The following is a 10423-nucleotide window of genomic DNA, read 5'->3' on the forward strand; positions in this document are numbered from 1 at the left end:
TGTGATGTATTCAGTCCTCCTTACTGCAAGGGTGTGAGGACATGAAGATACAGGTTCGGAGGTTGTGCTCCCTTACAAGAAAACCTCCAAGTTTTCAGGCATGCCTGTCCATCCTTTAGGTCGGAAGTGTGAGAACTGCACAGTCTGGGTAATTTTAAATGAAATCTCATAGAGAATCACAGTCAGGTTTGGGTTGGAAGGAACCTTAAAGCTCATCCATTTCCAACCCCTCTGCCACGGACAGAGACACCCTCCACCAGACCAGGCTGCTCCAAGCCCTGTCCAGCCTGGCCTTGAACACTGCCAGGGATGGGGCAGCCACAGCTTCTCTGGGCACCCTGTGCCAGGGCCTCATAGTGAGTAACCTCTCCCTAATATCTAACCTGTATCTCCCCTCTGTCAGTTTAAAGCCATTCCCCGTTGTCCCTTCCCTACAGGCCCTTGTCAAAAGCCCCTCTCCACCTTTCCTGTCGGCCCCCTTAGGCACTGGAGCTGCTCTAAGGTCTCCCTGGAGCCTTCCCCTCCCCCGGCTGAACCAGCCCATCTCCCGCGCCGTGCGCTGTGGTTCCGCGCTGCCTGGCAGCCGGGATCCGCACCGCAGCCCACGGCCAGGCCGCCCCTGTGGCGCCGGGCCCGGGAGGGGCGGGAAAGCACCACGTGACAGGTGGCGGAGGGGGGGGGGGGAGCGGGGAAGGAGCCGCGGTCACGTGCCCTCGGCGGTGTGGGCGGGGGCTACGGCGCTGCTCCCGGGGGGGGCGGGGCCAAGCGGGTGACCTTCCGGGAGCTGGGGAGGTGGGGTGTGTGACGTAGTTCCGCTTCCGCCTGCGCTTCGGGGTGGCGGTGGTGGTGCTGCGGGCCGCCGCCTGCTGCCTCGCTCCTGGCCTGAGCCGCGCCGCGCCGCTCCCCGCCTGCACAGGTACCCCCTGCCCGGGCCGGCCCCGGCGGCAGGGAGCGAGCGGGGGCACACCGGTGCGGAGGGGAGGGAGGGAGGAGCGGGAAGGGAGGGGGCTTCATCCCACACCTCAGCGGCGGGGCCGGCCCCGGGGGCCTCCGGGCCGCAGCTGGCTCTTCCCGCTCCCCGGAGGGGCGGGTGGGGAGCTGCCGCTGTCTCTCCCAGCCCTGCTGGGCTGGAGATGTGGTGTCGGGGGTCGCCGGCCCCGAGTGAGTGGTGGAAGCCGGTCTTCCGCTCCTGGGGACCCGCCGCTTGGGGCGGGCGGATCGCCCCGAGGTACCGGTGGTCGCCTGACGACTACTGCCGCTTTCCGTTGCCTGGGGCGGCCTCCGCTGGCGGCTGCAGAGCGGGGAAGGTTCGTTTATAGCGGATCCTGGTTTACTCTGTGTAAAGGTTGTAGCCGTAACGGTCCTGACTGGGTAAAATATCTTGTGGGCTTGTTTTTATGGTCGTAATCTATAGAAGAGCGTGGATCGGATTTTAAGTGACTTTTTAACTTAAAAGCTCTTCAGTAAACGGGTCTCAGGCAAGTGAATTTTTAATAGTTTATCTTATAAAGTCCATTTTATCAAATGTTAATACACTTAAGGTTACTGGCTTAATGGGAAAGCTAGCACTGTGTGGTACAATGGGCACATTGCTTTGAGAGATAACTAATTATCTGACAGGTTTTGTGCCTGAGAGAGAGCTGTTTCTAGGTGAATTCCGTGGAAAACTTTGTTGATCTCATGCTGTTCAACCTTATTGTCAGTGGATGTAAGAACAAAAGTAGTTTTTACTTTATTTTTGTTAAATAAAACTGCCCCCGCGCCAGACCCGTGAAGACCAGTGGCTGCTACAAAATTTATGGTAAATATCAGGCCAGTCCTAGGCAGCACTTATCATATTCTTAAAGCTTGAGTTCATTACTCCAGCACCAAATCAAGATGTCAGCCTTACTCATAGAGATTTTTGTTTTGAAAAACAGTTACCCTGGAAAAGAGCTTCTGTTAAGGAGCAGAAAAATGTGTGGTTTGGTTGGGCACTATTGAGGCTAGAACTCGATTATGAGACACAGCTTTGATCATTTCACTGTGGGGGAGAGCAACACACTAAAAGCCCTGCAGTGAAGTTGTTTCATAGTCCCTCACACTCGGGGTCAGTATGCTTATTTCATCAAGAACAAATACAAGTAACTGAGCTGATAATTCCTGAGTATAAAGTTATGGTAGGAGGAGGTCACAGGTGTTCTTTAAATTGCTTTCTAGCTAGTTCAAGCAGACTTCAGAAGAACTGATAATTAGAAGCTAAACCTATAAATGAGAAATAAAGCACCTTTTAAAAATGAGGATAACACAATAAGAATAGGTTCCATAGCTCTCAAGAAAGTATAAAGGCAACTGTAGAAGATAAATATTAATTATTCTGAGCTGCTGCTGGACCAATAGATCTTTTGCAAGATCCACAGAGTAGGATGGTGTGGACAGGAGTAGAGACTTATGTGTTCTGCACTGATTTTCTATCACAGCTGGCCCGTGAACAAACTGACTTAAAAGTGATGTATGTCTGCCTGGTTTGGAGCCATCTGCTTGTGATGTGACCATCTGAAGGGATTAGGTCTGGTCTTGGTGGGGAGGCAGCTGTGAAACTGAATGGCCTGTCATGAGTAGAAAACTGGAACAGATTACAATTCCTTATGTCTTTGTATATTATAGGTCTTGGAAACTGAAAAGACCTCTATTCTGAAGACTTCTTTTTTTTCTGGCAGTTGATAATTTATAGCAAATGCAACATTTTGGTTGTCAGTCTTAATTAAATCTGTCCTGAAAAATCTGACAACTAAAAATCTGACTTCTGTCCTTTTTGTCAGTCAAAACAGACATAGGAAGCAGCAGGAAGATCATCAAATCTCACACAGATACTAATGATGCAACTGTTGGTTTGGTTTTTTTTTCCCCTTAAGTGTCTTTATCAATTGCCTTTATTCTCCCAAGAAATAAACATGCAGGTCAGACTAAATGACTGCATATAGGTACCTAAGTGCATCAGTGCAGCTGCTGGGAAGGCTTTAAGGGTAGAGAAAGGCAGCGATAAAATGTTGATGCTTGAAGCTGGAAGGTAGAAGCTGCAGAAATTTACATATTTTAGAAAACATTTAGAAGCTGTCAAAGATTTGGTCTCTCTTCCATTTTATCTGTACAGCTATGTTGGGTAGTTGTATTTATGTGGGCAGAAATCTTGTTGTAGATGAGGTTATGCTGCTAGGTATTAGTCATGTTAGAGTGACAAAAGAACCTCTTTGCTGATAGAGCCATGCCACCCAGTGGAAATGCAGCAAAGTCTCTAGCATCTAGAAAGCATTTTTCAGTGTTTGAAAGATGATCTTGGAGACAGGAACTATATCTGGCACATCAACTGTTGGAAAAATGTCATACAACTCAAAAATGAAAGCAGTTGATGCTTAGTTTTGGATAGCTTGAGTAAAACAAAGTGTTTTGGACAGCTCTTTTAACAAGGGTCTCTAAGGACTAATGATGGATAGAAGCCAAGAAAGGCAAGAGCATGGGGAAAAAAATGCTACTACATCCATCAGTTTCAGTTGGGCTGGATGTGATCAAAGAGTGTTTAGAGCTTAAAAATCCACTGTGGAGCTATTTTGTTGCAGAAACTGTTCAGTAGGACAGATTTAGCATGCCACACTTAGCACCACACTTTCAGAAATGGGCTTTTCACAGCCCTCTCTGAAAACCGCTGGTTGCTCTTGAGCGCTGTTGGTAGAACTAGCCTGCCGCTGCTGTGTGAGGAGTGCTTCCCAGCCTTTTTCCAGCCTGTGGTGTGGAGCCAGCAGGCTAGCTTGTATCACCTACCTGCTGTTAATTTTTGGGAGCAACTCATGGGCATCCAGGAGGCCTTGGACTGTTGTCTGAAGAATCTGCCGTGTGTGGTTTCTGGGTAGGTGCAGTGGAAATCCTTCATGTCTTCTCATTACTTACTCTTCAGGATAAAGGATGAGAGAGATTCTGCTCCTAGATGCCTTTTTTTTCTTGCAGATGTCTTTCATCTTGCTCTCTCCATTGCTTTAGTTCTGTACTTCTGGCCGTATGTGTTTCAGAGGGGGCTGAGCAATGGTGCCCTGACCAGCAGTCCAGAGCTGGCAGGCTCTGTGCTTCTGGAAAGCAGGGATGTTTCCAGGGGCTATGGCTTCAGAATACAAAGGACATCTTAGAGCACAGTGGATGCTAGCAGGACTTCAATTTGAATGCTGCCAGTTCTGTAGTCTTTCTGTACCCTGCCGAAATACTTAAAACTCCTGAACCCTCCTCCTTCCAGTCACTCTTTCATCCCCCAACTCCAGGAAAGAGTAATTAGAAGTAGAGTTTAAGTGTGTCAAAACAGATATCTGTGACATTGACTCTTCTCTGGTCGTATCGGTGCTTGTGCAGCGCTGCTCATGGAAGGCTTCAGCAGGAAATGGGAATCCATTTGTTTACTGAATCTAAAATTCTAGTCAAGGCACAATTCAGTGCATTTTTCTAAAATCTTGAGCCCACATGTGACCAGTTGGGGACTTTAGAATTGAGTTACTTGGAGGTCTTCTGACAGTGACTCTTAATTTGTGAGCATGGGAATGCCTTGGGCAAGACTTCCCAATATAATTTTTATTTCCTTAAGGTTTTGACTGAAATTCCTTATACTAGTGTTGAACAACTTGAATATATATCCTAGATTTAAGTACAAATTAGTTCATATGTTGTCTGATTGTGTCTAATGGTAATTTCAGGGTTTTTTGTTAAACTAAGGCAGCAGCACCCAGACTAAATGTATGTTTAAAAACTGTCCCTGAAGTAGGCCATCCTGTCTGCAAGAAGATCCTTGACATGCTTGGCATTGACTCAGTTGTGCCAAATGTTGCCAACAAATGTTGCTCTTGTCTGCTTGCCGAAGTAAAAAAGCCACTAAATCTCATTATAAGATATGCTTAACTATGTTTTTTTTTTTCCATAAGTCATGCAGCAGAATTGTTTCCTTAATTTTTATGGCACAGACACTTAGAAATTATCTGCTGACAAATACTGGGAATATGTGTTGATATTTTGTGAGCAGGCCTGTTTCAGCTGTGTTCATCCACTGCTTTGACTTGAATTTACTACTCCCTGTCACTTTTGTGAAAGATCGTGGGATTTTCTTCTGAGTTTTGCTTTAGGCCTGTTTCCTTTCTCCCTTCTCTTCCTTGTTGCATATATTCCAACTTCTTCTCTTGGCTTTTTCCACTGTCTTGTAGGCCTGTGTTTCAGGGGGTCTTACCCCATCTCTCCATCTGCCTAAAGAAAGGCTGATTCTCTTGGTCTGATTTGGTGTTGCTAACCTGTTTGGGGTTTTTTGTTTTGCTTATGAATATGTGCACTTATGTAAAAAAGTTATTGTATGTTGTAGGTTAGATTAAATAGCTTCTGTCTGTACAGGTAAATTGAAAAGCTGACACTAAGAAGCACATATCAACTTCTGATTATAACTGAACATGGTTCATTGCAAAAACTAATGAACTCAACCTAAGAGGTATCTGTTGAAGAGAAATTCTGCTTTTTCTGGTAGATATCTTTTGAATGGCTGAGCTGTTAACAACAGGAATAGAAACCACTTTCCTGCTGCTTGTTTCTCAAATTGAAACAAATACATGGTTCAGATCAATGACTGTCTCATCTGATACAAAGATTCAAATGTTTGTGCTTGTATGGATTTGATGGGTGGACCAGTTGGTGAATAGTGAGCTATCTGGGTGGTCAACAGCTTGATGTCCAGGTGGAGGCCAGTGATGAGTGGCATTCCTTGGAGGTAGCTACTGGGGTCAGTGCTGTTTAATGTCTTTGTCAGGCACAGTGGGATCAAACATACCCTCAGCAAGTTTGTCAACACCAACAAGCTGTGTGGTGCAGTTGACATGCTAGAAGGAAGGAATGGCATTCAGTGGGACCTGGACAGGTTGGAGAGGTAGGCCTGTGTGAACCTTGTTAAGTTCAACAAGGCCAAGTGTAAGGCTGCATCAGAAGCAGCGTGACCAGCAGTTTGAAGGAGGTGATTTTTCCTGCTTCTACTCTGCTCCTGTGAGACTCCACCTGCAGTACTGCATCCAGCTCTGGGGCCCCCAACATAAGAGGATATGGACCTGATGGAGCAAGCCCAGAGAAAGCCATGAGGATGCTCTGGGGCTGGAGCACTTCTGCTGTGGAGACAGGCTGAGAGAGCTGGGCTTGTTCAGCCTGGGGAGAAGAAGCCTCCAGGGAGACTTTAGAACAGCTGCCAGTGCCTAAAGGGACACTGATATGATTCAGTGTCGATAAATCTGATGTAATAGAGTGGTGCATATAATTTCATATATAACATGATGGGCTGACCCTTAACACCAAGGAATGAAATAGGGCTACTAAAGTGTAAGTTCCATAGCAATCAAAAAGCAGATGAAACAGTAAGAAGCAATAGGAAGAGAACAGGACACAAACCAGAGCATAATTATGAAACTGTATAAAACAGTGGTTATCCCGCATCTTGAATTCTCTGTGGTTCTTTCTTGTCAGTCATATCAAAAGATACAGAAGAATTGGAAAAGACTCGAAAAGACACAGAATAATCTAAGGTATGGAATAGCTGCTGTTCAGGGGTCACTGAAAAAGAGCTCAGCCTCAGAGAAGTAACAGCTGAAAGAAAATGATAAAAATCCATGGAATAATCATCAGCACGAGCAGGGTGGGTAAGGATAGACTTACTGATTCCTCAGCTGCAAGAGTGAAGGAGCAACATCTGAAACTAGTAAGATCCAGTTACAGAACGAAAAAGAAGGTGCCTTTTTGTGTAACAAATAGCGATTCTGTGGACTTATTTGCCAATGGATGTTGTAGCTGCAAGCAGGGAAACTAGACATGTTGGTGGAAAATAAATTATCTGAGGGTTGTTATTTTATAGAAATTGCCTTCAACTTCAGGAGTGTCTGAGTTTGGCATCATTGAAGTATTGGGATGTCATCCCTGTTCTCATTCTTCCCTACTAGTCATTGTTGAAGATAAAATGGGATGCTGAGCTAAATGGGCCCTTGTTCTGATTCTCTACTGTCCTAAGATTAGGAAATTGTGCCAATAGCAATAAATTTACAAAATGGTTTCAGAGAAGACTAGTTTATATGTACATTATTTGCATTATGTAATTTATAATCTAATGGAGCTCATAAACCCATTTGTCACAGGCTGTCTGCACAAACCTCCATCCCTGAGACCAGTCTCTGTGTTAAAAGGTCTTCACTATCAAGAAGGGAAAACAAAGATCTTCTCTTATGTTCCTCTCTGTCTCCTCCTGCACTCTGTCCTAAAACCTTCTGGCTGCACTAGGGCATGTCCATCTATTTCACCTGCTCCTGGTCATCCTTTTAACAGTTCTTCACCTTTAGTCAGTATTTCTTGTCAGTCAGTCAAACTGAATATACCTTCAGCTGTCCTTTTGTATGGCTAATGAAGATTGACAAACCTGTCAGTGTTCTTTGAGATGAAGCTCTGGAAAGCTCTTAAGTGCAGTAGTTGCCTTCATGGAAAGGCAGCACCTGACTCGTTGATCCCTGTTTGCAATGTTTCTTGTAAAGTCAGGTGTGCATTAATGACACCTTTGCTGTGTCTGTGTTCAGTTTTGGTGGAAACAGTGAATGTAAATAAGAGCATCCACTATCTTTGGTGTGTTCTGAAATGGAGGATAAAGCACCAGGAAACTATATTCTTTACTTCTAACAATAGGATCTGTGTGGGGATTTAATCATGTTTTGTTTTAGAAGCATAAACTTTATCTGCAGCAGCCTGCCTTACCTTTTCTGAGTCCTAATTTAGAGAAGAGCTTTAATACTTGTCAGGCATTGCTGTCTGGGTAGGCTTCCTGCTTGGTATAAATACTTTAAATATTTTTTCTTAGTGTAATGTGACCCATTTACATTGTGTCATTGCTGTCTTACGTGAGACAGGTAGAGGCTGAAGATTTGCCTTTTCATGAGAATTTTATCAAGAGGGAAGTATTTGGGTGGCCCACATCTCTATGGGTCAGTCATTTAAACAAAGCCACTGCTAAGAGGTGCTCTCAGTTCAGCACTTACTGTGGTTTAAATGATACAAATGTAGAGTTTGTCTCTGATTCTTGCTTGAAATACTTTATTGTTTTCAACAATTTTAACTTGTATCTTACCTTAATTTTCAGAAAAATGTCTGGAACCGATGATTTTTCGGTAAGTAGCAGTTTTTCTTTCCTGGAGATCAGCCAGTTGGTTACTTCAGTCTAAAAGTTGACATGCTTTCTCAAGAAAGGGGAGCTTACAGTTGAGAGGTTATTTCCTCTGTACTGCAGCTGTGGTGTTTTGCTTTTTGGTAGATGTAGCAGTCTGTGGATTAAACACACGAAGCTGCTGGGCACTTCATGGGTTCTTTTCTACTATAATATTACCAAAGGAATTGTGGTTTAATAGTGTCCGAATAGTTATATAACGGCAATCTGTAAAAATCCCTTTGGATTTGTGCAGAATTGCTCTGTATGGTTGGTCACTTTCTACCATTGGTTTGCTAAGTGCAGCATGTCAGAATGCCTCTTTTTCCTTAATGATAGAAGATGCACAAAAATAAATGTAATCATCTCTGTGCAGCAGCAAAGAGCTGTTTTCCTATTTTGGCAGCTGAAACATACACACATAGTGGGTGAATGTCTGCAACTAGTAAGTCCAGTAGACATTTTACATTCTCACTGGTGCTTTGTTTTTTAGCTGGCAGATGCTTTACCAGATCAATCTCCTGCTAAAACCTCCAAAGTGAGCAGTACAAAACCTGGTCAGCAACCTGGTCAGCCACCACAGGGTTGGCCAGCTTCAAATCCCTGGAATAACCCAAGCGCTCCCCCTATGGCACCAACTGGACTGCCACCAAATACGTCCGCTTCCACTATGCCATTTGGACCTCCACCAACAGGAATGTATCCTTCAATGCCCCCTGGACCGCCTGCTCCATTTCCTCCTCCTCCTGGTGGTCCATATCCACCCCCAACTGTGCCAGGTCCTGTCCCACCAGGGCAATATCCTCCACCAAATATGCCCTTTCCAGAGCTTCCAAGACCTTATGGTGGTCCAACAGAGCCAGCTGCACCTCCTGCTCCTGTTGGGCCATGGGGATCCATGCCCTCTGGAGCATGGGGACCAACAATAGGAGGGCAGTATCCTGCACCTAGCATGCCATATCCACCCCCAGGGCCATATTCCGCTCCTACCCAGACTCCAGGGGCTGCGCCAACAGTACCATGGGGTACGGTCCCACCTGGAACATGGGGACCTTCACCGCCAGGTCCATTTCCTCCACCCACAGGATTATATCCAGCTCCAGGACTGTATCCTACGCCCCCTAATCCTTTTCAAGTGCCATCTGGTCCTGCTGGTGCTCCATCAATGCCTAGTGGTCCTCATGTGAGTATTTCATTTTGGTCTTGAATTACTCTAGAAACGTTATACTTTTAAGTGTGGAAATTCGGTAGCATAAGATCTGTTAGTGCAGGTTAGGAATTTCAGCACATCTGCCTTCTGTAGTCAGTGGAATAGTAGCCAACTTCTTAAATGCTTAACTAAATATCCTAGAATGGTAAAATTACATCAGCTTGGGGTGTGTCTAAGCATTACATTACAGTGGTCTTCCACTACTTGGGAAGCCTTCTCTGAAAGGCAAAAAAAAAGATAGGTAGCCTTGTAATAAATTCTGAAGGAGAAGATAGTCTCTGATCTAGAGAGACTGCTTCTAGAGCACGTACAGAGGGAATAAAATCTTGTAAGGGTGAATTAAGTTTTAATTAAAAATTTTTGTAACTGAATTAACTGCTTTATGAAAAGCCTGTATTGACCATGAATTATTGTCTCTTGCAGCCTTACCGTTGAATACATTCTGGGCAACAAAATACTGTAGTTTTCCCACCTTCATCCACTACTTATAGAGATTTTTACAGTTTTTGTTTCAGTAATGTTGGGGGCTATGAAGAATACTTGCCTCTTGTATGTGCATTTGAGGTATGAAGGAGCAGTTTGCATAAATCTTCTTTGCTCATATGCTGGTATATGGTTTGGTTTAATAAAGTGAATTACAAAGAGCAGAAATCTCACAGAAAACATCTGTGGATCTTAATATTAGCAAGTATTCCTTGGAAAAATGAGAGCTGCCAAGAATTACAAGGAATCAGGCCCAAGGACTTAGAAGTTAATTATTAAATTTCCATGAATGCTTTAAGTCTTGTTGCCAGACTTGTGCTGGTCACTGAATGGATGGATAGTCATATTTTGTCTATTTTCAGGTTGTTCTAAAGTCAATAAAAAGTATTTCAAGATTTTAGTCAAGAAATCTAATTTTTCAACATGCTACAGTCATTCAGACTAAAGAGACAGAGCATGGGAACTTGAAGGTTTTCTCAGCATTTTGTATATACTCGAACCTTATTGCTCAG

The 10423-nt window shown here is 44.4% G+C and overlaps 1 protein-coding gene across 4 annotated transcripts; it reads left to right on the forward strand.

Annotated features, from left to right (window-relative positions):
* Nucleotides 1-827: 827 nt before the first annotated feature.
* Nucleotides 828-10080, forward strand: MAPK1IP1L (mitogen-activated protein kinase 1 interacting protein 1 like). Of its 4 annotated transcripts, XM_061462613.1 has the most exons (5): nucleotides 1074-1307; nucleotides 3597-3883; nucleotides 8156-8183; nucleotides 8712-9401; nucleotides 9852-10080. In XM_061462613.1, exons 2-5 carry the CDS (start codon nucleotides 3825-3827, stop codon nucleotides 9861-9863), a joined length of 789 nt encoding a protein of 262 aa, XP_061318597.1. In that variant the 5' UTR covers nucleotides 1074-1307; nucleotides 3597-3824; the 3' UTR covers nucleotides 9864-10080. The 4 variants fall into 4 exon arrangements, with proteins under 4 accessions (XP_061318599.1, XP_061318598.1, XP_061318597.1 ...); XM_061462615.1 differs by lacking the exons at nucleotides 1074-1307; nucleotides 3597-3883 and adding an exon at nucleotides 828-916; XM_061462614.1 differs by lacking the exon at nucleotides 3597-3883 and having other exon boundaries at nucleotides 1036-1307.
* Nucleotides 10081-10423: the final 343 nt, after the last annotated feature.

Source organism: Pezoporus flaviventris, unplaced genomic scaffold (assembly GCF_033815535.1).
Source record: "Pezoporus flaviventris isolate CSIRO_AGI_PZ_B2104156 unplaced genomic scaffold, CSIRO_AGI_Pfla_v1 ptg000035l, whole genome shotgun sequence".
Lineage (NCBI taxonomy): Eukaryota > Metazoa > Chordata > Aves > Psittaciformes > Psittacidae > Pezoporus > Pezoporus flaviventris.

What these genes read in the sequence shown, in the direction of transcription:
- MAPK1IP1L (XM_061462613.1), top strand. Translation starts at nt 3,825, where the DNA reads ATGGGCATCCAGGAGGCCTTGGACTGTTGTCTGAAGAATCTGCCGTGT. An exon ending in CTGCCGTGTGTGGTTTCTGG is followed by an intron (nt 3,884 to 8,155) that starts GTAGGTGCAGTG and finishes CTTAATTTTCAG; the next exon opens with AAAAATGTCTGGAACCGATG. An exon ending in CTGGAACCGATGATTTTTCG is followed by an intron (nt 8,184 to 8,711) that starts GTAAGTAGCAGT and finishes TTTGTTTTTTAG; the next exon opens with CTGGCAGATGCTTTACCAGA.